The sequence below is a fragment of the Nyctibius grandis genome, chromosome 26, assembly GCF_013368605.1.
Source record: "Nyctibius grandis isolate bNycGra1 chromosome 26, bNycGra1.pri, whole genome shotgun sequence".
Classification (NCBI taxonomy): domain Eukaryota; kingdom Metazoa; phylum Chordata; class Aves; order Nyctibiiformes; family Nyctibiidae; genus Nyctibius; species Nyctibius grandis.
In genome coordinates this window covers 2,841,733-2,866,677 of record NC_090683.1, presented here as the reverse complement: position 1 = coordinate 2,866,677, position 24,945 = coordinate 2,841,733, and the positions used below count along the sequence as shown (strand labels likewise).

General features: G+C 51.5%; 1 protein-coding gene across 2 annotated transcripts in view; it reads left to right on the top strand.

The window, feature by feature from the left end:
* The window catches only part of LOC137673690 (acid-sensing ion channel 2), a 473,580-nt gene extending 449,149 nt beyond the window's left edge, over positions 1–24,431 (top strand). Inside the window, exons 3-11 of one of the 2 annotated variants that reach the window (XR_011049770.1) lie at positions 3,755–3,882; positions 15,657–15,807; positions 16,226–16,282; positions 16,845–16,998; positions 17,734–17,825; positions 19,611–19,690; positions 23,315–23,383; positions 23,595–23,769; positions 24,151–24,431. Coding sequence is in view for 1 of the 2 variants with exons in the window: in XM_068418648.1 (XP_068274749.1) it covers positions 3,755–3,882; positions 15,657–15,807; positions 16,226–16,282; positions 16,845–16,998; positions 17,734–17,825; positions 19,611–19,690; positions 23,315–23,383; positions 23,595–23,696 (833 nt within the window). In the remaining variant the exon portion in view is untranslated. Of the gene's footprint in view, positions 1–3,754; positions 3,883–15,656; positions 15,808–16,225; positions 16,283–16,844; positions 16,999–17,733; positions 17,826–19,610; positions 19,691–23,314; positions 23,384–23,594; positions 23,788–24,150 lie in introns of those variants that run through there. The other variant, XM_068418648.1, reaches the window with a different exon arrangement.
* The last annotated feature ends 514 nt before the right edge of the window (positions 24,432–24,945 follow it).

The following is a 24,945-nucleotide window of genomic DNA, read 5'->3' as shown; positions in this document are numbered from 1 at the left end:
TCTGGGTCGCTGCGGGTCCCGGCTGCCCCACTGGTGTGATGAGCCCAACGTGCTCAGGAGGTGCTGAGCTGCAGGCACAGACCTGACAGGTAATCTGAGGACACGCAGCTGGGTCCCACGTGCTGCCGAGTTAAATGGGAGGGATTTAGGGGGTCGTGGGGTTGGTGGGAATGGGGACATGGCCATGCTAGTTGGCACACCCAGAGCGATTCGGGATGCTCGGTGCCAGGGATGCCGGCGTGGGAGGTGGAGGAGCACTTGCTGGGGTGCGCGTCGTTTCCATGGCGATACTGAGCCAAGAATGCCATAAAAACTAGAGATGAACCTCGACGTCTCGCAGCATCTTCTGGGTATGTCTGTGCTGCCGCAGCAGCCCCCCTGCTCCTGGGGAGCCTTCCTCCCTGAGGGAGACAAGAAACCGTGGTCTCGACATACACTTCACGGATGTACTGCAGCTGGTGCAGGGATGAACATCTGTGCTTCCTTCCAGATGTTGCGCTTGGTGCTGCCTGTACCCCTTGAGGATACTCTCCCCATGAGATCATCCCTGTCTTTGCACCTCAGTAACACACCAGCGGTGTTGAATTGGGCTTTGCAGAGCGTAGAAGAGGCACCAGTGACTCTTTCAGCCCAGTGAGTTCAGTAATAACATTGCTCCCATTTTACAGATGGGGAAACTGAGGCAAAGGACGAGAGTCTGGGGAGAACCCAAACCTCCCACCTCTGTGCTTACTTCTGCACAGCACAGGAGAAGGCTTGTTACCCAAAATAAACCTTCAGGCCACCTTCTGATACACTCATCATCTGAACCAGCTGAGAAAGTGCCATCTACTTTTCTCAGATTGAGCCGTGTGGGATCTACTTTGGTTTCCGCCGAGCAGGAGTATCTTCCATGGAGCTGCCGGTGCCAGCGGCAGAGCTGGGAGGTGATGGCTCCAGCTAGGAACGACCCGTGACTCAGGCTGTACCTTCAATTCCCAATAAATTAGTGCCAAGCAAAGCTTCACGCGTTAATTGCCAGAGCGAAGTGGATCAGTTTGGATGGAATAAGGCAGGGGGAGAAGGGCAGCTCCATGCCTTTGGCAGCATTATTTATTTTAATTGCAACTTCCTGCATATTCACAGGGATGAACTTTGTAGCCCACACCCGAGCGTACAGTCAGCTGGAGCTTTACTGAGATTTTTCACGCGAAGCTCTTAAGTAGAAAACCCCGACAAAGTCATGGCAAGGCAACGCCAGGAATAGAAAGCTGTGAATCTGCAACATAGACTGCTCTGCAGCCAGCTTGAAGCACATGCTGAATTAATCCCCAATTTAATTAGCGCCACTCTAATCCTTCAGTAAAAAGAGCAGCTCAGGATTTGTTTGGAAACACTGTCCTGTGTACAGTATTGTGTATTAATGTATTTAAAAATGCAGTCACCAAGGAGGTTTTGCTCCATTCCCAACGTGGGGTGCACTAAGAAATGAATTTCCAGGCACTGTCCTCTGCAAAGTGGGATTGGAGATTGGATGAAGGTTTGTGGTTGGGCTTCCCAACATCACAAAATTAGTTTAAAAACCGTAAGGTACGAACCAAACCCCAAGTGACTGGAATTGATTTTTAAAGTTTTTTTGGCAGCTGAGCCACTCAGAGGGTTTTCAGGGCTATTTTTCGCCCCCTTGATGGGTGGTTACAAGAAACAGGCTTAAGGAAATAGCAGTGACAGCCTGGACCGGCGCTCAGCCCCGTGCCTGCAGGAGGTACCGCTAGAAGAAGCTGTTCAAAATGATGCTAAAACTGCAAAAACTGGCAAAACCCTCACCGGGCCGTGTCTCTGCGGGTGTTCACACCCCTGCTCGTGCCTCTCCACTCTCAGGGGGACAGGCAGGGTTTGCCACAGAGGCTTTTTGGGTTTGCTCTGCCCAGGAAAGTTCATTTTGGCAAGCTAAATGCACCCAAAACCAGACAGTCTTGTGCTTCTGGGTCCTGTGAGACCTTCCTTTTCCTTATTTAACCCACACTAACGCTTCTCAGCCCCAGCACAGAGCTTGGAAACGTTTAAGATGCAGCTAACGAGGACTGGTCCAGGCATATTCCATCAAAGGGGTTTGTAGCTGGGCTTTTAATTTTTCTTAGTGGAAAAGAGCTATTTTGTAGAAAATGAATTTTTAGGAGAAGTGACAGCTTTTCAAAGCCAATTTCACGTTGATAGTTTCATCCTCTCATGTGTTTCTTGCAGGAAAAACAATGAATGCTGCCTGGCTTTTGGCAGCTTTTCTTAAAAAATGCTGTTTATTTTGCTTTTCTTGTTATTATCGATGATGAAAATTAATAACTGTGTGTTTTAAAACCAAAGTTTCTTCTACGGCGTAGAAAATGCCTTCCCCTTCCCTGCTTGCAAATGGCTACGTGCAAGAATTTTCTGTTTCAAATCACAAACCCTGTCGCTTTGAAGTCTCTTATGGATACCTCCAGGCTGTATCTTATTTGCTTGATATGGACGTACGGGGGTTTACCCACAGATGGGGCACAGCACCCAACCGTGGGAAATACATGGAATTAAGTCAGCTAAACAGACCCAGGGAAGGTGCAGAAATGGACAGAATAATTTCGGGTGGAAAATGTTTCGACAAAACAGTTCCCGTTGCCTGACAAGTCAGACTAAATAGAAGCTTGCTTCTCCGACTTGTCGGGTGATTACAGAAGGAAACATATGGTATCTCCTGGGAAGTGTTGGAAGGGGATCAACACCAGGTGAAGCGATGGAGCCGGGTGGGATCGGTAGAAGTGGGCATCACGGCGGGATAACAGGATCGGGATTGAAATTGGAGGAGTTGGTGGGCGCTCGGGAAAGGGGTTGAACCCGTTCTGGTGTGCGTTCGCCCATGGGGCTTGGGCACCTGGGTGATAGAGGAGCCCGAAGTGCTCATCCGTCATACTCGGGTCTGATTTGCATTCCTTTTGCTTCAGAAAGTCTCTTTCAAGTTGGTTTTAGCTTCTAGAGGAACAGGGGGACTGACCTCGAGTTACTCGGTCTTCAGCACAGATTTGTGATGTGGGAACCTCACGTCACCCATAACTCGATGATGTGTCTGAGCCCATGCACTGCAAAATACCTTTGTCCAGCTTGGAGCAACTTCAGCTGCCAAAAACATGAGCTCCTTTGAATTTAACACACTTTTTTGATTATTTAATTACCTACATTGTCTCCCAGGTGGCCTCAGGCTGCGTCAGAGATGGGGCAGTGGACGCGGAGTGCACCCACGCTTTCAGGAGCGGAGACCTTACGGATAGTAGAAACGTCTCTGTTTGGGGAAAGGAGGAGTTTATTTATTTTAGTAATAAGGGAATGCGTTTAAAATTCTGTAACTAAATGCCAGCTAGAAAGTGGATGTCACCTCCTGCTTGGAAGTATGGGCGAAGCTGGAGAAATCACGCGTCTCTGCCTTACAGGGGGGTTGCACCCTGGGGAACAGGCAGCAGTGTAAGGACCAGGAGCCTGGAGATGCTCTTGGTCCCGATGGGCAGCAGTGGTGGTTTGGGCTGAGTCTCACGTGTGCTCTGCTCACGGCAAACGCTGCTGCTGGGTTTCCTTCCTCGATGCTCAGAAGTCTGGTCATCCAGGTGGAGCTCTCCCAGCTCCTTACCTCCTGCTTTTGAGCAGCAGAGATTGACCAGATACAATATTCCACAGAGGGACAAACATGGCCACGCCGGTGGACACCATCCCACCCACCACAGCCCACTAACCTCCCTTCTTCTTCTTCCAGAGGAGACGACATTCGAGGCTGGAGTCAAAGTCCAGATCCACAGCCAGTCCGAGCCACCCTTCGTCCAAGAGCTGGGCTTCGGGGTAGCCCCTGGATTCCAGACCTTTGTAGCCACTCAAGAGCAAAGGGTAAGTCCTAAATTTCATTTACACACCAAGATCTCTCCAGTGGGTCCATGTGAGAGGTCGCTTCTATGTATCAATGCTCCTTGAGAGGTGTCTTCATGATTAACAGCTATTTTTAAGCCTTACTTGAAATTGGTTGGGATGAGGGCAGCTTTTTCAGCATTGCTTCCCACGTGTTGCCCATAACCTTTATAATTTTGGCCACAGAAGGGATTTCATCCCTGGTAATTTCCCTGCCTTGCTCTTTCATGGTTATGGTTCAGCTGAGGCGGTCGCTTAATGGGTTGGGTACCTTCCAACCCTCCGAGAAAGGATGCTCTTTGCCAAAAGGCTCTCACACTCCAAGGATATAAAAAGAGACAAGAGGAGAGTGTTTCATTATGCAGATCAGCGTGAATCCTTCCAGGTAATACAGAAATAGTCATGTTATTTATTACAAACTGTGGTGGGATGCTCGTGGCTTGGGATGCGTCACCTTCCCTGAGTCCCGACGGTGGCACATCATCACGGTGCGGATGGATGTGATGTGACATAATGTCATTAGACCCAAATCCTGGGTAGGCATTCGGAAAGCCAGCCAGCAGAATAATTTCTTCCCGCAGCTTGGCCCCAGTACTTTCATTCCTAGCCTCCTGCCTCATTGCCTGTCTCATTTTCCTCCCTGCTCTTGCATCCACCCTCAAATGAGACATAAATCAGGTGGAGGAAAGTGAACACGAGCTGTTGGAGGCTTTGCTCTGATTAAACCTCCGTGGAGATCGGAGCAGCGGTCGTTACACTTCAGCTCAGAGCAACGCGAGGAATTCACCTCCAAATCTATCGTTAAGGCATCTCTCCATGGTCACCAGGTACAAAAATACACCTGAAGACGCTGCATTTCAGCGAGCCTGGGTGCAGATCCTCTTGTGTGTAATCATCCAGGAGATAACGAAGGGTGTGGGTTCCCGGTGGGCGAGTGCCAGGTGGAAACTTCTCAATTAAAGCAGAGAAATGTTTCGCTGTTGTCGATTCAAAGTCTGGTGGGTTGGAGAAAATGAGCAGCTATATTAACCCACAGGGCTCTTGTTTGGAGTGTAACACCTTAGTAACGGTGATGGCAAAGGGCTCTGCGGGGCCTGAGGCAGCAGCTGCTGAAGTCCAAAGCAGAAATGGGCTTGGAAACCCATCGTGGGCATTTTTCGCACCCGTTCCCTTGACACAAGCCCTTTGACGTGTGTCCCCAACATCCTCCTGGCACATTTCTGCTCAGGGCCAGGGCTTCTGTAACTGGTTTAAAATTATCCCATGGGCTGCAAAGCCTTTACCCAGGAGACCCGAAGGGCTCTTCAAGCCTCCTGCCTGGAGGAGCGTTCAGCTCCCCGGGCGATGCTGCCCTCCCCAATCCCTCCTCTCCATAAAGTCGTTTTTTAACGTAATTACAACCATTACAGCATACCCATGCTACTGCCTCCTCTAATTACCCCGCAGGGACCAACTGGGCATCACCCACCTTCTCAAGCCCTGAATGCACATCTTTTATTCAGACCCCTGATTTAGTCTTTGCTTTTTTCCTACTAAATCTCTACATCTGGGGCAGGCCCGTGCTGCTCCTTCGATAAGTCAGAGCAAAAGGTGGACAAGCCTGTGAACATCACCTGGAGGACTGAGTCCGGCCAGTTATTGAGGTCCTAAACCATGTGTTTTACACCATGAGACGTAAATGAAACGATCCTCCAACTGGAGAAGAATAGAAATAAAGATAAAGAGAAGGTCATTTCACATCTCCCAGCTCAGAGCAGCCTCTGTGTTCGTTACGAGCACTTTTCCCAGTGACAAAAAAATAGGTGTGGAATGGGGCAGACTTGCCTTGGCATGACCATGGGAGCTGTGCGTCGTCTTTGAGACAGGCTTTGGGGTGAAGGGGATTTATTTGTGGCTGGGTTAGAAGCTCGTGGCTTTATTTGTCGCTCTGTTACTGTTCCTTGTGGCCATGCTCAAATCTACCCCTTTTTTCCCCCATCCCAGTCTGGAAATACGAGTATTTACTGGGCTTTGCTCACTGATTTCCTGCCTTTCCAGGTATGCAGCCGCTTAGCGCAAGCAAGGACTTGAGTCTTGGTGCTGGGGCAATAAATCCTGGATCTTTATACCGAAAGCTTTCCAAAAGCCCCTTGTCGAAAGCAAACTCTGGCTCCGTGATGGTGCGTGATCCCATTAAATCTCCCTTTAAAATTAGCTGTCAGTCTGAAAAAGGAAGAAAATCCGTTTTTCTCCTCCTTCTGCAGTGGCTGAGCCCTCTGATTCCTGCAGAGTGACACTTTTAAGATACATTTACCTGTTTGGGAACTGCATCGTTAATGCAGTAATGATGTCGTGCTGGTTTGCACTAGTAGCATCGTTAAGAGGGACTTCGCACGGGTATCGGCTGTGCGTGCTGAGTCAGCAAAAGCAATCCTGCAAAGGCAATGCTGGCAGGAGGTTTCCTCCATAAAACGTGGCTGTTGGGTTATGTAGGCCAGGCTGGTTCTTTACTGCAGACTCGTGCCTAAAGGGGGATGTTTTCTGCCTGAAATCTCAGACTGAAAAGATCCCCTGGAGTTTAAGGGGAGCCAGGACTGAGCTCCCTGAAGCAACTCAGGAGGTGGCACAGCAGAATGCAACACGCGGTGGACAGTTGCAGTTAAAACAAGAGTGTCTTGATGGAGGATGGTGGAAAGCATCCTCTCTGGGTGACTTTCCATAGAGCGTGGTAGTGGCTGTGTCTGAATGCAGTGTGAAAGGAGCTGGAGTTGTTTACGTGGACGTGCGAGACCATGGCTGCTGTTCTCTGGGGTTTTCACACCGGTTTACACGGGGAGAGCTGACCACGGTCCCTGTTGCACCTCGCAGTGAGAGATGCTCCGGCCTCACAGGGGAGCAGTTTCCATGGCAATTGCTGAGTCTAATTAATAAGGTTTGTTTTCTCATGAATGGGCAAAACCATGAGCTGTGTGGGAGCTGGCTCAGGGCACGCCATGCCGTCACCCTCCAGACGGGTCCCAGGGCAGGGCAGGACCACCCCAAGTAGGGCAGTGCCCTTCAGCTCCTGCTGCTTCTGCCTTTGGAGGGCTCCACCTCAATTTTTCCCTTTTCCTGGCTGTTTTGGGTGAGCCTGGTGCTATAACAAGCCTCTCTGGACCTTGTGTTATACATGGCCTTGGGGAGGCTTCAGTATTCCCCCCTACCCCTGCACTGGACCATGGCACCAAGGAGGACACCCTGGAAATTACATTTTGAAGGGCTGCTTCCCTGGAGAAAGACAAATTCCTCCTGGATTTTACTCCTTTTAATCCCCTTTTTCCAACTGGGTTTTTACGGCATCGTCGCCGCATCTCAGCAGCATCACCCGAGCCATCGTCACGGGTGGGACCAGATAACGTCACTCCCCCAGCTCGGCTGCTCCCCGCCACGCCATCGGCACGGCACGTTAGAGAAGATGAAAAGCGCACTAAACCCAGCAATTTCTGCCAACTTGACAATAAAAATTTAAGAGGCTTCAATTAAGCAACAGGTTCTAAGATGGAGCAATATTGTTTAATAGGGCTCTAGTGTGCCTTGGAGACTCATCCCCTCGTAATGCTTGCACGGGACAGAGAGCATCAGCCACCAACAGCTGCAGTATCAAGAAGTGTAATTACAGAGGCAGGAAAACAGGGCTCGGGGTCTGGCAGCGATCGCTCTGAAGCCCATATTTCCAAACAGGGTGTAGGCAGCGGCGTTGGAAAATTGGGAGCAATTAAAGAGCGTTTCCCATGTTTCCTAACCCTCGCTCAGAGCATCTTCTCCTACCTACGGTCTTACACCTCCTCCTGGAAAAACATTCGCTCTCTGATTTCTTTGTTTTTCCCTCAATCCCACACACTCTCCCAGCTGATTTCCTCCGGTATCTCATTAGACTCTGAATTAATTCAACAACAAGAAGGGAACTGGCAGCAGTGGCCAGCCACATAGAAAAACTCCATCGCACAGGAGCGGTTCCAAGCAGGAGATGTAAGAAAACGATTGCATGGCTGGTTTTGTAGGACAGCAGAGTGGTTTTGCTGGGAAAACAGTCTTAGGAGTGAATCAGCCTGTTTGCAGAAGGATGCAAAAGAAAATGGGTTTGGAGGCAAACGATGGAAACAAGTTGGGGATGGTGTGTCTGAGCAGGGAGAGATTGGAAAGGGCTCACTTAGGAAGGAGGTTGGTAAGAGAAAATGTCAGGGGTGTGGGTGAAGCGATGGTCTGGGTGCTCCTGCTGAGCCTTCACCGTGTTATATGGATAAGAGGATTTTTTTTAAAAAGGTGGAAAGCTGCTCGCTGAGGACAGGACCTGGGGACTCATGGGCTGTATAACTTCCCCATGCTCTGCTCAGGAGGACCTTCCAGGTGCTGGAAAGGTGAAGCTCTTGTCCTTAAAGACAACTTTTTTGGTGCTTTCGTGAAGGGAGCAAATGAGAAGGAACAGCTGTATCGCGCACAGCAAAGGTAGACGGCAAATAGACAACTTCCAGCATCATTAACTGGGAGATGGTGCCAACGAGCTGTGTGGTCGCTGAGCTTTTTAAGCATTTTACAAGTGCTAAAGTTGCCTGGGATTGAAATTCTATTAAGTTGATGCTATTTGGTGTCTCATTAAAGAACGGAGGTTTCTGGTTATTATTTCATTTGCAGCAAATGCAAACACACCCCAGCTAGATTTTGTGATGTTCAAGGAGAGGTTTTCATCCCTCCTTGATGATCACTGCCTGAAGTTTGGTGGCATCAGGTGGGGACCCACACGTGGAGGAGGCAGGAGAGGGGCTGAGCTGTAGCCCAGAGCCAAGTCGATGCACGATGCACCCCCAAAGCCAGATTAATTGCAGAGCCCAGCTGGAAACTGGGCTGAAACTGCCCCAACCTCCTGCTGGAAACATCCCCGCTACAACAAAGGGCAGCAAAGCTGGTGAAGGGTCTGGAGCACAAGTGTGATGAGGAGCGGCTGAGGGACCTGGGGGTGTTTAGTCTGGAGAAAAGGAGGCTGAGGGGAGACCTTCTCGCTCTCTACAACTGCCTGAAAGAAGGGTGTAGCGAGGGGGGGGTCGGTCTCTTCTCCCAGGAAACGAGCGATGGGACGAGAGGAAACGGCCTCAAGTTGTGCCAGGGGAGGTTTAGATTGGAGATGAGGGACAATGTCTTCCCCAAAAGGGTTGTCAAGCACTGGCACAGGCTGCCCAGGGCAGTGGTGGAGTCCCCATCCCTGGGGGGATTTAAAAGCCGTGGAGATGTGGTGCTGAGGGCCATGGGTTAGTGGTGGCCTTGGCAGTGCTGGGTTAACGGTTGGACTGGATGATCTTAAAGGTCTTTTCCAACCAAAACGATTCAATGATTCTATTTCCACATCTTCCCTATTGCATAAAATTAAACATGCAGGAAAAAACAGAGATACCACTTTAAATAAATTGAAAAAAAAAAGATCTCTCAGGCTGCAGACAGATGTTGGCAATTATCAGGAGGCTCAGTGCCAAGAACAGTGTGCGAAGGGCGGCAGCGTGGCCAGGAGAGAGGGCTGTGGCAGGGAGGAGGCTGTGCTGAACAGACCCCACTGCCACAACCTGCTCCCCTCTCGGTTTGCCAAGAGCAGCCCTTCCTTTCCTTGCGTCTGGGGCAAGCAAGATCCATCCTGCTTTTAAGGAGACAAGTCAATTCATTCCTTTCCCTTTCGGCGCCTGCCAGTTCGTACCTGATTGTTGTAATCCCTAATAGCCAGGATCGAGAGAATTTTAAAAGCATTTCAGTAATTAAGTATTAATGATTGCGAAAGCACGAGGACCCAAGTTTGTCAACCTCAATTAGAGGCTGATGCTGAATTTCTATAAGCGTGAGACCGCGCGGTGCCGGGGAGGGGTAGGTGCGGGCAGCCCTTGGGAAGCTGCCATGGCAGTGGAGCAGAAACTGTCCCTGCTGCCTTTACCCCTGCTTTTCCTTTTGCTTTTATGGGTTTGTTTTTCCTCTTCAGCTTCAGAGAGAAGTAGCTCATCTTTGGTGGTAGCACGGCAGGTTGGAGGGGAGCAGCTCAGCATCCTTGGGCAGCCTCCGCTGGTCCAGCACCAGAGCCCTCCTGCCAACCCCAAATTAGCATCATCTAGAAGAGGGGAAAGCGATTCTCTCAAGAGGGGGAGACGTCTGCGTGGCTGCACGCTGCCCAGGAGTGGCTGCAGGGGAGAGGAATCAAACCCAGTTAGCGTCTCTCCCGTTTATGTTGTTTACATGGCCGCGGTCTGTGGGATCACTCCATCAGCACGCTCCTGTCTGCTGGCTGGCGAGGGGGGCTTGGCTCCCTGGTGCGCTCTCCCAGGCCATGCAGCGGCCCCGTTAGCAGGAAATTCAAATGTCAAAAGTCTACAATGAGTTGCTCAGGCAGCTCTGTGGGACCAAGCACTTTGGTTGTCAAGGCTTTGCTTGAGGTTGCAGCCCCAAGAAAGCACCCGCTTTGGCAAGGAGGGGGTTAAGGAGGGATGCTCTGATGGATGGGTTCACCACTGTGTTAACCCCAAGGCTTGCAGGGCGTTGGGTCTCCAGTGCCGCGGCAGGAGAGGCAACTGGAGCATGGATGGGGCTGGTCTGCAGGGGGAGAAGCCACGGGGGCCAGAGGGAAGAAACGTGAGATCCTGCTCTGTGGCACCTGAGAGCAGGAAACCCTGCGAGTGAGTTTGGCCCCTTGGTTTGAGTTTTTCACTGCAAGGTGCACTATTCGAAGGGTAAAACCCTGCCCTGGGGCTGAATAGTCTCCTCTTTGAAGGATAACAGGGAGCATTTCGGAGGGCGAGACACAGCGGTGCTGGCAGTCCTGCCATGTACCTGTGAGCGATGCTGCTGTGGCTCCAAACCCAGACAGTGACGGAGCAGCTGCCTGCAGAGATAATTGGAAATAAAAGGTCAGGACAAGGTGTTGACTGCATCAGAGACTTGGGACATTGGTGCCTGCTAACCAAATCCACCTAGGAAAGGTGAAGGGAGCTTTCGTGGGACCAAATTACCTTTGGATGTCCCTAATGATGTGCCTTCTCCCTCCGGAGCGGTTGCACATCCGTATCCAGCTGCTGATCAGTCGAGACTTTGCTCCTGATTACAAATTACAGAGTGCGAGGGAAGCAACGAGTCTTTCAAGCTGTAATTACGATGGAGGCTCCAGGTAACAGCCCTTGATGAGCCCCTTGGAGAGAGAAGAGTTCACTGACTTGCTCAAGGGAGGGAGGGTCCATCCCGGCCAGCCCAGGGAGGTTTGTCTCTCAAATCTTGCCCGTAAGGAAGAAGCACAGATTTGCCTTGAATACTTGAATCCTGTGTCCAGTTCTGGGCCCCGCACTTCAAGAAAGATGTTGAGGTGTTGGAGCGAGTCCAGAGGAGGGCGACCAAGCTGGGGAAGAGTCTGGAGGGTCTGACCTACGAGGAACGGCTGAGGGAGCTGGGGGTGTTTAGCCTGGAGAAGAGGAGGCTCAGAGGTGACCTTAGTGCAGTCTACAACTACCTGAAGGGAGGTTGTAGTGCAGTGGGAGTCGGCCTCTTCTCCCAGGCAACTAGCAATAGGACAAGAGGACACAGCCTCAAGCTTCGCCAGGGGAGGTTCAGGTTGGACATTAGGAAGCATTTCTTCTCAGCAAGGGTCATTAGACGCTGGAAGGGGCTGCCCAGGGAGGTGGTGGAGTCACCATCCCTGGAGGGGTTTAAGAAAAGCCTGGACATGGCACTTAGTGCCCTGGTCTAGTTGACATGGTGGTGTCAGGGCAATGGTTGGACTCAATGATCCCAGAGGGCTCTTCCAACCTGATTGATTCTGTGATTCTGCCTGTCAAACTTCAAATGAAGCCTCGCTGCAGCGCTGCTTCCCACCAAGCTGGCGATGGAGGGGGAAGCGCACAGATTCCCGGTGCCGGTCCCCTGGGTGTGGGAGACATAAGAGGTAGGGACTGATATAAACCAAGGCAGCACCGAGGTGCCTGTGTCACACCCAACAGGGCTTTGCTCCATGGCCAGGAGTTTCACTGGGGAAATAAACTTTAAAAAGTAAAAATTGGAGCTTCCCTGGAGTCTCCTGTCAGTCCCAGACGTGACGTGCTTTCCTCCAAAACAGGGAAAACCTTTATACTGCAGAGCAAAAAAATACCTCTGCGGGTGTTAAATGTACCAAGAGACTTTTTCTGCTTTTAAGTATCAGTGATTCAGAGAGTGATGGGGAGAGCAGAAGTGTTGGCATGTGGCAGGGGAGATGTGTTGCACCTATTCCTGCATTTTTAGGAAGCCAAAAAAAAGTGGATTGTGTGTACGTGTGTGCAAGGCAGCAAATCCCCGAGGAACATCACGCTTTTGGGGAGATGCAAACCAGCTTTGCTTCACAATATGGGGGTAATTAGTGCTTGTGGTCCCAGCTACAAAATGGGCTATAACTGTTAATGAAGTTGCATTGATTAGGGTTTAATAAATCCTTCAGCCCGTGCACCTCCTGCAGACGTGGTGCCAGTTCCTGAGCACCGTGGCTCAAATCCAGCGCTGGCTGAGCAAAACAGCGTGTAGGCTAAAGATCTGATGGCGACTCCATCGTTCTCTGAGCCCATCACCTACATTCAGAACGAGATTTAAAGGGCTTAAAAGATTTGTGTGTAGCTGTGCTTGGAAGAAAGCTGATACCATCTGAGCCCGCGATTATTTATTCTCCTTTATCATCCAACGTGCGACATATGGGCCCTTTTCTCCACCGCGGATGACTAAATGATGGCATCTGGTACTCGATTACATTGTGAGTGTAAAGCAAATGAGAAAAGATCCCCTTCAAACAGCTCTCTGCTATTGTCACAAAGACGCTCTTGATGTTTTCATTCCAAGGTGCTGCTTTGCTGATTGTCAAAACCTTCCCATTCAGAGCCAGTTTCTTGAAGGATGCCGAGATTGCTGGGAACTGTTGGGTTGTTTTTTTTCCCTTAATGCCTCAGCTGGTCCCCGCAGATGGGATCCCTCCGTCACCTGCTGCATCTTCACACCCTTTGTGGATGTCGTCTGCTCTTCACGTTGGACCCGCTGAGCGCAGAGCTCGGTGCGTGTCTCTGAGCAGCTGAACAGCTCTCGCTGCTGTTGCTTTTCAAAGCAGCTTGAGCAGCAGCTTGGATTGAGATGGATTTGGGGAATGCCAGAGCTCACAGCTTGGGCACCCATGGGCGATGCCGGCTCCGGCGTGCATAGCACCCTGTATCTTTGCACGTGCACACCGGGGTGCAGAGGCACTGAGCAGACCACGCAGATCTGCTGTGGCTGAACATCACTGCAAGGTTTTCTGTCTCGTTGGCACTTGAAACCAGGGACGATGCTCGCAGGAGCAGGGGAAGGGCGTTGGTGATACCTGGCTGGTGGGGGAAGCAGAGCCATGGAGGGGTTCACCATCCCATGGAGACCCCCTTCACCCTTGTGCAGGCAAGGGCTGAGGTTCTCTCGGGTCTATCCTTGGGGTCATGCAAGGGAAGACCTTGAACCATCTCATCATGGGGAGGACCTGTGGCTCATCTAGAAGACAGGTATGCCACAGGGCTGCCATTTCCATGGTTCCAGCTGGTCCCGTAAAGCCTGCATCAGCCTGTTAGTGACAGAAATAACTGGGAACCAGTACAGTGCCCATAGATGCAGCAAGCAAAGTGCTGGAACAAGCAAAGCACCTCGGAATTCCTGGATGGGAACTGTTCATGGCAAAATTGTTCATATAGAAGGAATTGCTTTGTCTTGGCTGAGCTGAGAGCTTGTCCAGCCCCAGAGGACAGGATCACCCTCTCTGAAGACTGGCACCTTGCCCAAACTCTCCTTTAGCTTCCAGGTTTCATGCCCCTCCAAGGCAGGCTGTTCCTGTACCCAACTTGTCCTCACCACAGGACACATTCTTCCCAACATTTCATCTTTCTCTTCCTGGCTGCAATTTAAGCCCATTATGGGTTTTTAACAGCTTAGCAGTTCATAAGTCAAAGCCACAGGGAGTTTTACCAGCACTGCAAGCTGGTGCAGAAGGTGAAGATCTTTTCACAGGGTGCTTTGGAGAGCTGGAGCTCTGCTCTCACAGGAGAGCTCATGGGGCAGACCTAGAGCAGAGCGTGGGCTCCAAACGCCTCACGCCATGGTAGTTTTGTTGTAGTTACACCAGGTCCACGCCTGAAGGATTCATGGGGTCGTTATTCATCCAACAGCATCTGCAATGTGCCTCCCCTTTGTGGGTCATCTCTTTTCTCCTCCCTTTCCCACACATCTCCAGAAGAGACCCAAAACAAGCACTGTAGAGCCTTGCCATTAGGTCCTAGGCTCATAGTCCATCAACATATGTTTATGTATTTATTTGAGGATGTGATTAATGTTACTACAGTTTTTAAAGGAATGTTTTTATTCAGCCAACGTGCTTTGCCAGCACAAACCATTCTGTGTTTGGAGCAAAGCACAGCAAATTGGGTGCTGCTTTAAACCACAAAGAAGGAGGGGTTAGGGGAATGCTATTTTCTGCTCACTAACAAAGAGTAGTGCAGAGCATTTAGGAAAGACAAAGAGAAATGGGAAAGGCTGCCAAGCTGCAGACAGAAGAGGAACATGGTAGATTTGGCCGTGGGGGGCCAGAGAGTGACTATTTTTCCTCCAGCATGTTCTGGGCTCTGAATTAAGGTTGCTGTGGTGGATTGTGGTGTCCTGCTTGCGTTATCCTTGCATTTGTGTTAAATAAAGCAGTAACAGCGGAAGGGTTTGCATTGCACTAGCACTGAGCAGAGCAACTTAGGAGCCTCACGTGAGGTGGTGTGCAAACAGGGGAGAGGAAGACAGGTTCCTCATCATCATGGGGTACCAGGAGAGCAGCTAATGTGTATCTAGCTCCACAGGGCTCTCCCCGAGCATGGGTGTTCAGGAAAGGACATGACTGACTTGTCTGCCTCCTCCGAGGCTGCAGCGAGGTACTGCTCTGCAGCCCAGCCCCACCTCCTGTGGCAGCACCGCTCTGAGCAGAGCCATCCCTCCATGGGGAGCATGAAGGTTTGGAGGCTCCTTATGGCACCAGTTCACTCTTCCCATGGCATTTTTCACCTTCTGCAGCAATCTCTAGTTGCTGCACTGTTCTTGGTCCTTTCCATGTGCTGCCCAAGTCCCCGTACCTCTCTGAGGGTTGTGATCTGCTGCAGTTTTTTATCACCGAGAAAAGTGCCTGAAGAAGGGAACGGTGCAAATGTGGCAGCTTTGCTCACACCAGAGCAATCACAACCATTGCCAGGATCTTAGTGCCACCCCTTTCTGGTCCTCGATGTCACCAGTGCTGTCTGCACTGTCCCCATGAGTGGCACATAGTGGCACAGTTTGGAGGTTAAGAGTAAAGTGGAGATGGGAGCTGTCAACACACCAGTGCCAATGACCCCATGTTTGCTCACACCAAAGTTGGAGATGATTTGCAGGTCAGAGCCTCCCCTTCAGTCCCTGCCTGGGCAGGATTTTCCCAGTGGTGCAAGGAAGACCCCAGAGCTGCTCTTGGAGAACCTCTGGTGCTGCATGTCTCCAATGCACCATGCTCTGCTCCTGGAGATGCTGGGTTGAAGGGACGCAGCAGAGCAGCTCTGGAGCAGAAGACCTTGCTAAAGGCTCTCCCTTGGCTCACCGCTTGGTCCCCTCCTTAACAACATCCTTAAATTGTGCTCTGGGGGCTCCTCTGTGGCAAGAGGAGGGAGGTTCTGTGCTCCACTCCTCGCTGCCGGTCCCCAGCGTCCCCTGACACCCCGCTCCTCCCTCTCTTGCAGCTGACGTACCTGCCTCCGCCCTGGGGTGAATGTCGCTCGTCGGAGATGGGCTTAGACTTCTTTCCCGTTTACAGCATCACGGCTTGCAGGATCGACTGCGAGACCCGGTATATTGTGGAAAACTGCAACTGCAGAATGGTTCACATGCCAGGTCAGTGTGCTGGGGGGGACAGGGACCCCGCTCCCTCCACCCAGCGTGGGTCATTAAGGGTTAACGAGCTGGAAAGAAACCAAGGATTAAAGGAGCTGGGAATACCTTTCCCTAAGGAAAGAAGGTGGCTAATAGCCTTTGCAAAATGCCCAGAAATAGGGTGGCAGAGGGACATGGGTCCAATCTCCCCTTATTTAGCCCCAGTTAGCACCCCTGGGTGGTATTTCCAGCAGCTCCCTCCTCGCTTTGCAAGGAAAGGCCCCCACGGTGGGCAGAGGTGGAGCAGACGCTGCAATACTTCTGCTGCCCGTCCCCAACCTGGGTTCACTTGTGGTCCCCACGGAGAGCCCGGTGGTCCCCAGCTCCCCTGTGGCAGCGGTGGCCAGTGCCCACTGATGGATGTGTCCTTTCCGTGCAGGGGATGCTCCCTTCTGTACCCCGGAGCAGTACAAGGAATGCGCGGAGCCTGCGCTCGGTGAGTACCAAGAGACATCCCTGGGTACCACGGGTGTCCCAAGCTGGAGGGACTTCCAGCAGCCTGCGTCCTCCTGGCAGGCAGGACAGGGGTGATCTAGAGCAGCTGCAGCCCAGCGATGGGTTTTGATGAGACTTGACTTGTTGGGAAGGGCTGGGTGCTCCCTGGGATAAAGTTTCTTCTGGTTCTACATGGGGCATGGGGCTCTGTCAGCGCAGAAACCCTCAGGATAATGGGCACCCCAGGGTATGTAGGAGGGGAGCACCTCTGGATCTGGGTTTGGGATGGAGGGACCCATTCTAGGGCTGGATTTAGGAGACTCAGTCACCACATGTTCCCCGAGCAGATGCTGGTAACAGAGTGCAGCCTCCAGCAAAAGGCCTCTCTCCAAGATGATGGGGATGGCCATGCAGTGAAGTGGGAGAGAAATGGCCAGGGCTGGGTTTCCTGCAGCTCTTCTGAGATGTGACTCCTTGGCCCCTGTCTGGGTGGCATGACCTCTGCTCCCACATCTGCTGTGTGTCCCTGACTCCACGAGCTCTAACTCTGTGACCTTCTCCAGGTTTGCTTGCTGAAAAGGACAGCAATTACTGCATCTGCAGGACGCCCTGTAACCTGACCAGGTACAACAAAGAGCTCTCCATGGTCAAGATCCCCAGCAAGACCTCGGCCAAGTACCTGGAGAAGAAGTTCAACAAGTCAGAAAAATATATCTCGTGAGTGTTGCAGAAAACAGATCTCCTTTGCTTTGGGGGGAAAGTGTCTGTAAAGCCCCACTGGCTGCTTAAACCAGCCTGTGCTAAGACCAGACCTTGCCAATGCCTCTGTCAACAGAGTTATGTCCTCCAGGGAGGGTTAGGGTGAAATCCTTGAAGAGATGAGGTTTAGGTTGCTTTCTTCTCAGTAGATGTGTTTCCAGACAACTGTATGTTCCTTCCCTGGCCTTGTCTTCATGACCATACTCCGCACCCACCAAAAAAAGTGCAAAAACTCCTCTTACTTTGACAGGGAAGCTCAGTCTTGCTGGCCCTGTCTGAGATATGGCTGCTCTCTACCTAAGTCTGGGCTGTGGACCTCAGACAACCGCTGTCTTGCACCTCTCCCAGCCCTGGGCACATTATTGCCTTGTGGAGGCAGCGAGAGTTATTCCGTATGAAGCATCCTTTGGACTCTTGCTGTTACCATCAAAGTGAGATCCAGAGCTCAGATCCTGAGAGATCTTGGGCAAACATTTTCCAGCTTCTGCTAAGGCTCACAGAGTCCAAACAGTGCCCTATGGTCTTGGTCTCCAGGAGGTCCAAGTGTCTGTGGGTTGCTGAGGACCCCAGAAAGAGAACAGTCAGGACAGAGAAGGGAATGAAGCCCCAAAGTCCTATTTTTTTTTTTCTTATCCCAAAGCACACGAGGCTGCTGGTGGCTGATGGGCTGATGCTGTTGTCCTCTTTCTACAGAGAGAATATTCTTGTGCTGGACATATTTTTTGAAGCACTCAACTATGAGACAATTGAGCAGAAGAAAGCCTATGAAGTGGCAGCCTTACTTGGTAAGGAGAGATCGAGGGGGCAATTTGGAGTCTGTGTGAGCCTGTGCCGGAGTCCATGGGTGTTTATGGCACAGACAGATGCTATGGGAGGGTGCACAGCTTATGTGCGTTGCCTTGAAAGTCCCAGCAAGGTCCAGACACCTTCCCGGCCAGCACGCTTTCAACCCCATCTCTTACTTTCCTTTCAACACCAAGCCGTCCCAGGAATGTCCCAGGGACCACAGCTAGTCTCTGTGTCATCTGTGAAAGGTTAACGTGAGCTGCTCCATCTCTGCTTGCTACCAGGGCCCTATGATTTGGAAATCCTGGGGCCAAGCGGGTGATGGATGCTCTCTGTGGTGTCCCCCATGATGAAAGGGCAGTATGTGGAGGAGGACAACTCTTAAAACCTCTTACATGCTCCAAATCCCTCCTCCTTTCCAGCCAGGCCAGCCAGGACCCTGAGCTCTTTGCCTTTGGGTGGTGCCCCACAGCTTGATGGAGAAGGTGGAGAAGTTGTTGGGTTGCTCAGCTCAAACCAGGTCAAGTTTTGTGGGTGTCAGCTACAGATTTGGGTGCTTGGGACCCATTGGGTTTGGGGGTGGAGGTGTTCGGTCAGGAGAAGCAAGCATGCTCTGTGCCCATGCTCAGCCTTGCAGCCCCACCATGTGCCACCCCAAATCCCTCCTGGGATGCAGGGCGCAATCAGCACCTTCGTTTGAAAGCTGGAGCTGGGCCACCCCGTTGGACTGGATGCTGCGAGCTTGCCTCAGGATGGGGACACCACGGGGAGCAGAGCACCCCACGTCCCATAGGGTGCCCCCACGTCACCCTGCAGCCGTAGCTCTGCAAAGCGTGCATGCTGTGAGCCCTTCTGTGCCTGTTGTGGGTTGCCCAAGAGTGCTACTACAGTGAGGAGGAGGAGGCTGGTGATGAAGCCTCTTTGACACAAGCCTCCTTATTTGCACGACCTTGTGTGCCCCTCGTTCCCAGGGCACTGCGGGCTTTGGGCAGAGCCTCATCTTCCCCCAGTCCTCAGCCCCTTTTGAACCAGCACTTTGCCTCCAAGCACCTTTTTTCCTCTTTCTTCCATCTCTGTCTCATGGACACCCACAGCAAAGGTCCCGTAGACCCTCCACCCATGGGTGCCTTTGCTCTGTGGAGCAACACAGTTGAACCATGAGTGTTTTGCAGCAAAATCCATGAGATTTGTCTTCCCTGAAGCACACGGTTTGGCATAAGCACAACACCTCATGTCAGCAGTTATCTCTTCAGCAGATGCCTGGAAGTCTCCTCTCCCCACGGTGCCTCCTCCACAGCCCTTCCCCAGCCCTGGGGGACTCAAGCAGAGACAGCCTCGAGCTGCTCCCCTAAAAAAGCAGGCCATCTCCCTTTCCTCTTTTTGGCAGCTTTGGGTTTTTCCTCAGCTCCAGGGGACGTTGCCTAATTCTTTTCCAGCATCTTTCTCCTTCCCCCGCCCAGTTTGGGAGTTGGGCTTTGGGATTCCTGGGATGAAGCCTGCTGTCTGACTCTGACAGATGGCTTCCTCACATGCCAGCGTGCAGCATCCCATCCTCATTAAGCTTCCAGCTGATGGCCTCATTAGCAGGAGAAATGCTTTGGTGGCCAGCAACGTCCTTCCCGGGATGCTTTTCACGGCGTTAGAGCTATTGGGGGTCACCCCTTGCATTTCCCCACTCTTCAGGGATGGCAGCACCCAGGGCAGCTGCACCAGGGTTGCATGGGTGCCTCGAAGAGAATTTACCCCTGGGGTAAAAGCCATCCCCGTGGTGTTCTCTCTCATAGGTGACATCGGAGGCCAGATGGGGCTGTTCATCGGTGCTAGCATCCTCACTATACTAGAGCTCTTCGATTATATATACGAGGTAAGACCCTCACCGTTATTCCTCTGGCAGGGTGTGGGTTTGCCAGCCTTGATGCCAGGCTGGAGTGATGGTGGACCAGGACCCTCCATGCCCAATATGCCCACATGGATTATTAATTTTAATTAATGATACTCCGTAATTAATGCTCTACGGTAGTGCTGTGTAGTCGGTCACGGCTATGTGGCGTGGTGCAGAGGTCCCTGCATCAGCAGGGACTCTCCGTGGTGAGGGGTGGCTTGCGGCCATGGCATGGCATAGCCAGGTTCACTTGGCACCCTGCCTCTGCTAACGAGGTTTGCTTCTCGCTTGGGCTAATTAAGCACCACCTTCATGTGCTGCTTCCCTCCCAGCAGCTTGCACTGCCTGGGGTGCTGGCTGGGGACATGCTGCTTCACCCCCCTGTCCCTGTCCCCAGCTGGGTTTCTCCCAGCAGCACGCCGTTACCATCTTATAAAAACACCTTTAATTAGTGCCCGAGGCCCAGTCCAGCCGTTAGGCAGCAGAAGCACTGAGGCCAGACCTTGTACCGCTGCCACGGGGTGGAAGAACCCCAGTCCCTGTTATCTGCTCTCTGCAGCTCTGCCAGCAGCCCTGGAGCAAGGAGCTTTCCAGGAAGCACCGAGGCGAGCTCGAGCGTGGTCCCATGGCTCTGTGGTGGCCAAGAGCAGCTGCTCTGGAGAGAAGTGCAAACCCTCTTTGATGGGAATTATTGCAATAAGCAGTGCAGAGGAGCCGTTGCTTTCTGGCAGCACTCCCTCTTCCTGCTCTCCAGCAGCAGAGTTACGACCCCTGTATATTTTTAATCTCTTTTTGCCTAAGCCAGTTCCCCCAGTGAACGCCGACGCCTCAGCCCAGCAGCCCAGCCCAGCATCTCCCAGGGCATTTCGGCGGGGCCAACACAGGCCTTGGTGGTCCCATGCTGTCACAGCCTGCCTGCGGGCATCGTCCCTCCAGCATCCTCCACCACTGTTCCTGCGAGCTCAGAGGCAGATTCCAGCTGCCCTCTGCACCCTTCTGCCATTTGGACTTTTTCCACCACATTTTTTCACTTAAATGGGCCACGGCCCAAAATAACCATCCCTGGAGCATCCTCCCCACCAGTCGTTGATTTTTTCCTTCCCAGTCTCCATCACCAGATTGCAGAAGGCTTCGTGTTGGGGGTCAGGCTCATGATTTTTTGTTTATAAAAAGGGGAATTGAGGCAGGGAGAGGGGCTGCAGCTGGATGCGAGCTGCTGAGGAGCACCCGGTTTGCACCAAGATGACCTCAGGGACCCAAACGCACAAACATGTGTCATGTTTTATAGCAGGAAGAAAACAAGTTTATGGCTTGGGATAGTTTCAGGGAGGATGCAAACAGCCATGGAGACAGGCAGTTCCCAGAAAATTTGACACATCCCAACCCACAGTCTTGTGCCCTTGACCCTGGGAAGGTGCCTCCTGCTAATTCAGCTCATTACTCATTGCCTGGTGATTTTAATGCAGTGGCTTTGGGCCCCCTGCACCCAAATACACAATATCTTAGACGTGCATCATCCAGCGCTCTCGTAGCCCTGTCTCAGCCCCATATCATGATGGGACCAGGGATTTTTAATCCCATGGGATATTGCAGTCAGGGGGTCGGTCGTGGCTGTTGCATTAATGTGGATGCACAGGGATGTTGGTCAACCACAGTCTCTGCTCTGAGCTCACTGGGGCATCTTGAAAAACCTCTTAATGTTATTAAAGTTGGGATTCTGGCTTTACATTTTAAGACAGTCACTCCCCATCACAGTCCCTTCTGGGCAGCTGTTGGCACTTGATGGCATTATTCTGCAATAAAATATATTGAAAATTACAAGCATAAAGCTCATAATGGCTTCAGAGTGCAAACAAAACCTGCGCCTCAGTTTATACCTCAGGCTGAACGCACAATATTTCATTAAAATCGCCTATTCCTGGCTTTCGTGGGGTCCTTTTATAAGAAGCTAATAAGAAACCTTGCAAAGTTTGGATTTTTCTTCTCTGTTTTACTCCTTTGCTTGACATCTGCTTATAAAACTTGGCAAATAGTTTCCTCTTGCTGTTTTTTTTTTCTTTTTTGCTTCTTTTTGGGCAACCATGGCTTAAGAGAGCATCCTGCCTCTTTGGAGAAACTCCCCATGCACACGTGGGGATGCACCAGCAGCTTCACCCAGCTATGCCCTCTGCAGAGCATCTTCATGGTCACCCGTGACCTACATTTAACCCATGCCAGACAGGGAGAAAAGGAATAAAATGTCTTAAACGATGCCTAATCTACATGGTTGATCTACTCTGCTCAGGGTTTCATCAAGGTGGGATTCAGCACACCTAAAACTCATTGTGTTTTCAACCAAAGCATTTGTAAACTCTTTGAGATTGCCAGCAAACAGATGCAACTGTTCTTTTCCAGTGGGTTAGCCAAAATCGGATGAAATGTTGACCCTAGAGATGGCATTTTGCATTGTTCGCTCAGCGCAATCCTCCTCTTGGTCCTGCCCCAGGGCAGAGTTGTGCTTCTGGGCTCATCAGGGTCCCGAATCCCCACCACACATCCCTACCTGCCAGCCAGCATCCACCTCCCTTCCTTAGGACCTGACCCCATTTTTCATATTTTTAGCTTTCCTCTTTTTTTTTTTCTCTTCCCCAAGTAGAAGTTTTTCAGAAAAACACTCACTTTTCAACCTTTTTGGGATTTCCCTTGAAAATATGTTCTTCAGTAGCAGCGGCTGCCAGGGAAATAATGTGGCTGTGAAGGGAAACAGTGCTGACATTTTTCAATAAACCTCCAAATATATTTTAAAAAAATGAGGTTTTGGGGTTTTTTTTTCCCACGTGAAAAGTTCAGTTTTGACATGTGAGGTGGTTTTCTTGGAAAGATTTGTCTCCTTCTCCATACGTCTCATACTTGGAGAACAAGTCTTATGAGGAGCAGCTGAGGGACCTGGGGGTGTTTAGCCTGGAGAAAAGGAGGCTGAGGGGAGACCTTCTCGCTCTCTACAACTGCCTGAAAGGAGGGTGTAGCGAGGTGGGGTCGGTCTCTTCTCCCAGGTAACAAGCGATGGCATGAGAGGAAACGGCCTCAAGTTGTGCCAGGGGAGGTTTAGATTGGAGATCAGGGACAATGTCTTCCCCGAAAGGGTTGTCAAGCACTGGCACAGGCTGCCCAGGGCAGTGGTGGAGTCCCCATCCCTGGGGGGATTTAAAAGCCGTGGAGGTGTGGTGCTGAGGGCCATGGGTTAGTGGTGGGCTTGGCAGTGCTGGGTTAATGGTTGGAATTGATCATCTTAAACATCCTTTCCAACCAGAACAATTCTATTATTCTACCCTTTGGAGGGTGTCCTCCAAACCCAGTGCATCCCCTGGGGCTGAAGACCCAGCCCCATTGGGTGACGTTGCCCCATGTATGCCCACACAGGCAGGGCAGATCATAGAATCACAGACTAGTTTGGGTTGGGAGGGACCTTAAAGACCATCTAGTTCCAACCCCCTGCCACGGGCAGGGACACCTTCCACCAGACCAGGTTGCTCCCAGCCCCATCCAACCTGGCCTTGAACACTGCCCGGGGGGGTGGATGTGCTTCCCTGTTCCTGCCCACCTTAACCCAACCTTCCTCTTTTGCAGCTGATCAAGGAGAAACTATTAGACCTACTTGGAAAGGAGGAGGAGGAAGGGAGCCATGATGAGAACGTGGTAAGGAGCCCCATTGGGAGAGAGGAGCCTGCGGTCGGCTCCGTAGGCAGGCGAAGTCGTGCCATACGGATGCAGCGTTCGGCCCTGGCTTGAGTTATTGCCAAAGGACTGATGGTCTGGCTCAGCCAAAGGAGATAGCGGTTGGGGAGGGACAGGGAGCACCCAGCAGCCCCAGGGTAACCCTGTCCCCCCCCACACTCTCCATCCTCAGAGCACTTGCGACCCCATGCCAAACCATTCGGAAACCATCAGCCACACTGTGAACGTGCCGCTGCAGGCCACCCTGGGAACGCTGGAGGAGATCGCCTGCTGACACCGCCCGACCGCTCCACAGTGCCAACACCTAAGGAAGGAAAACTGCACAGGAAAGCAGGGACCGAGCTCAGGTTTGCAACGGGGGCAAAACAAACAAACAAACAAAAAATTAAAAAAATATATTAAAAAAAAAAAAAGAGGAAGAAAATCGCTATGCATTAAAAAAAATAAATATATATATATTATATATATATACTCTGCCAAACCCAAGCGAGAGGCGCCTTGGACTTGACTTGTGTTGTCCTTTCCTGTGGGGGGGTTGTCTTCAAGATGTGAAGGCAGCAGCTCATTTTTTGAACTGTACAAAACAAAAAGAGACCAACCACCACCCAAAACAAAACTCGCGGCCTCGCCATTGCACATACTGCCAAATGTATAAAGCAATTGCATGCCAGTTCTTTTTACGGCAACATATTCCTATCTGTCTTTATAAGCTCTGTTCCTCTTTACAGTCTCTGATTTTCACTACAAGAAGGAACTCGCGGGCCCAGCCATCCCCTGAAATCACCATTACTAACGTCGTAGGCTGAATTAGAATAAAGAAACAAAAAGTCGCAGCTCTTTGGATTCTTCTTACGTTCTTGTCCTTCGTGTCAGTCTGTGATGAATCTTAAGCTAAGCCGGGTCCCCCCCGAGGCCAGGCCACCGCCGGGGCTCCTCAGCGCTGCCAGTCACCCCAAGGTGAGCATCCCTGGAGCGGGGCCGGACCCGGTGGCTCTCGGTGGATCGTCCCCTGCCCGGCTGCTGTGTCGTGCTCCTCCGTCTGCAGTGCCTGGATAGTCCGTCTGCGGCGGGTGGGCACGGGGCGGGGGGTTTCTTTATTTTTTTTTGTTTAAGTTTTAAATTTTTTTTTCATTTTTTCCCATTAATGGATTCTGTGCTTTCTCCTCGTTCTCATGACTGATATTAAAGCTGGTCTTGTGGAAATGGCCGGGCTGTGTCATTTCTGCCTTGCCCCTTTCACCCCAAGCTGGAGCCTCCCAGCACAGGGGTGAGGGGCAGACACCGGGATGAGCCCATCTCAGGGGCTTCCCGGGACCATTCCTCACCCCTCATTTACCCCTTCCACCACATTCTCACCTGCCTCCTCATGGGGTGGGCATGATGCCCTGGCCATGCTCAGCCATGTCCCCATCTGCTCTGGGATGGTGGGGCCAACTCTGATGTTGTGCACTGTGGTCATCTCTTGGGAGTCTCATTTCTTAGTGACCAGGAGTTTAAATAGAACTGGGTCAAAATGATGCTAC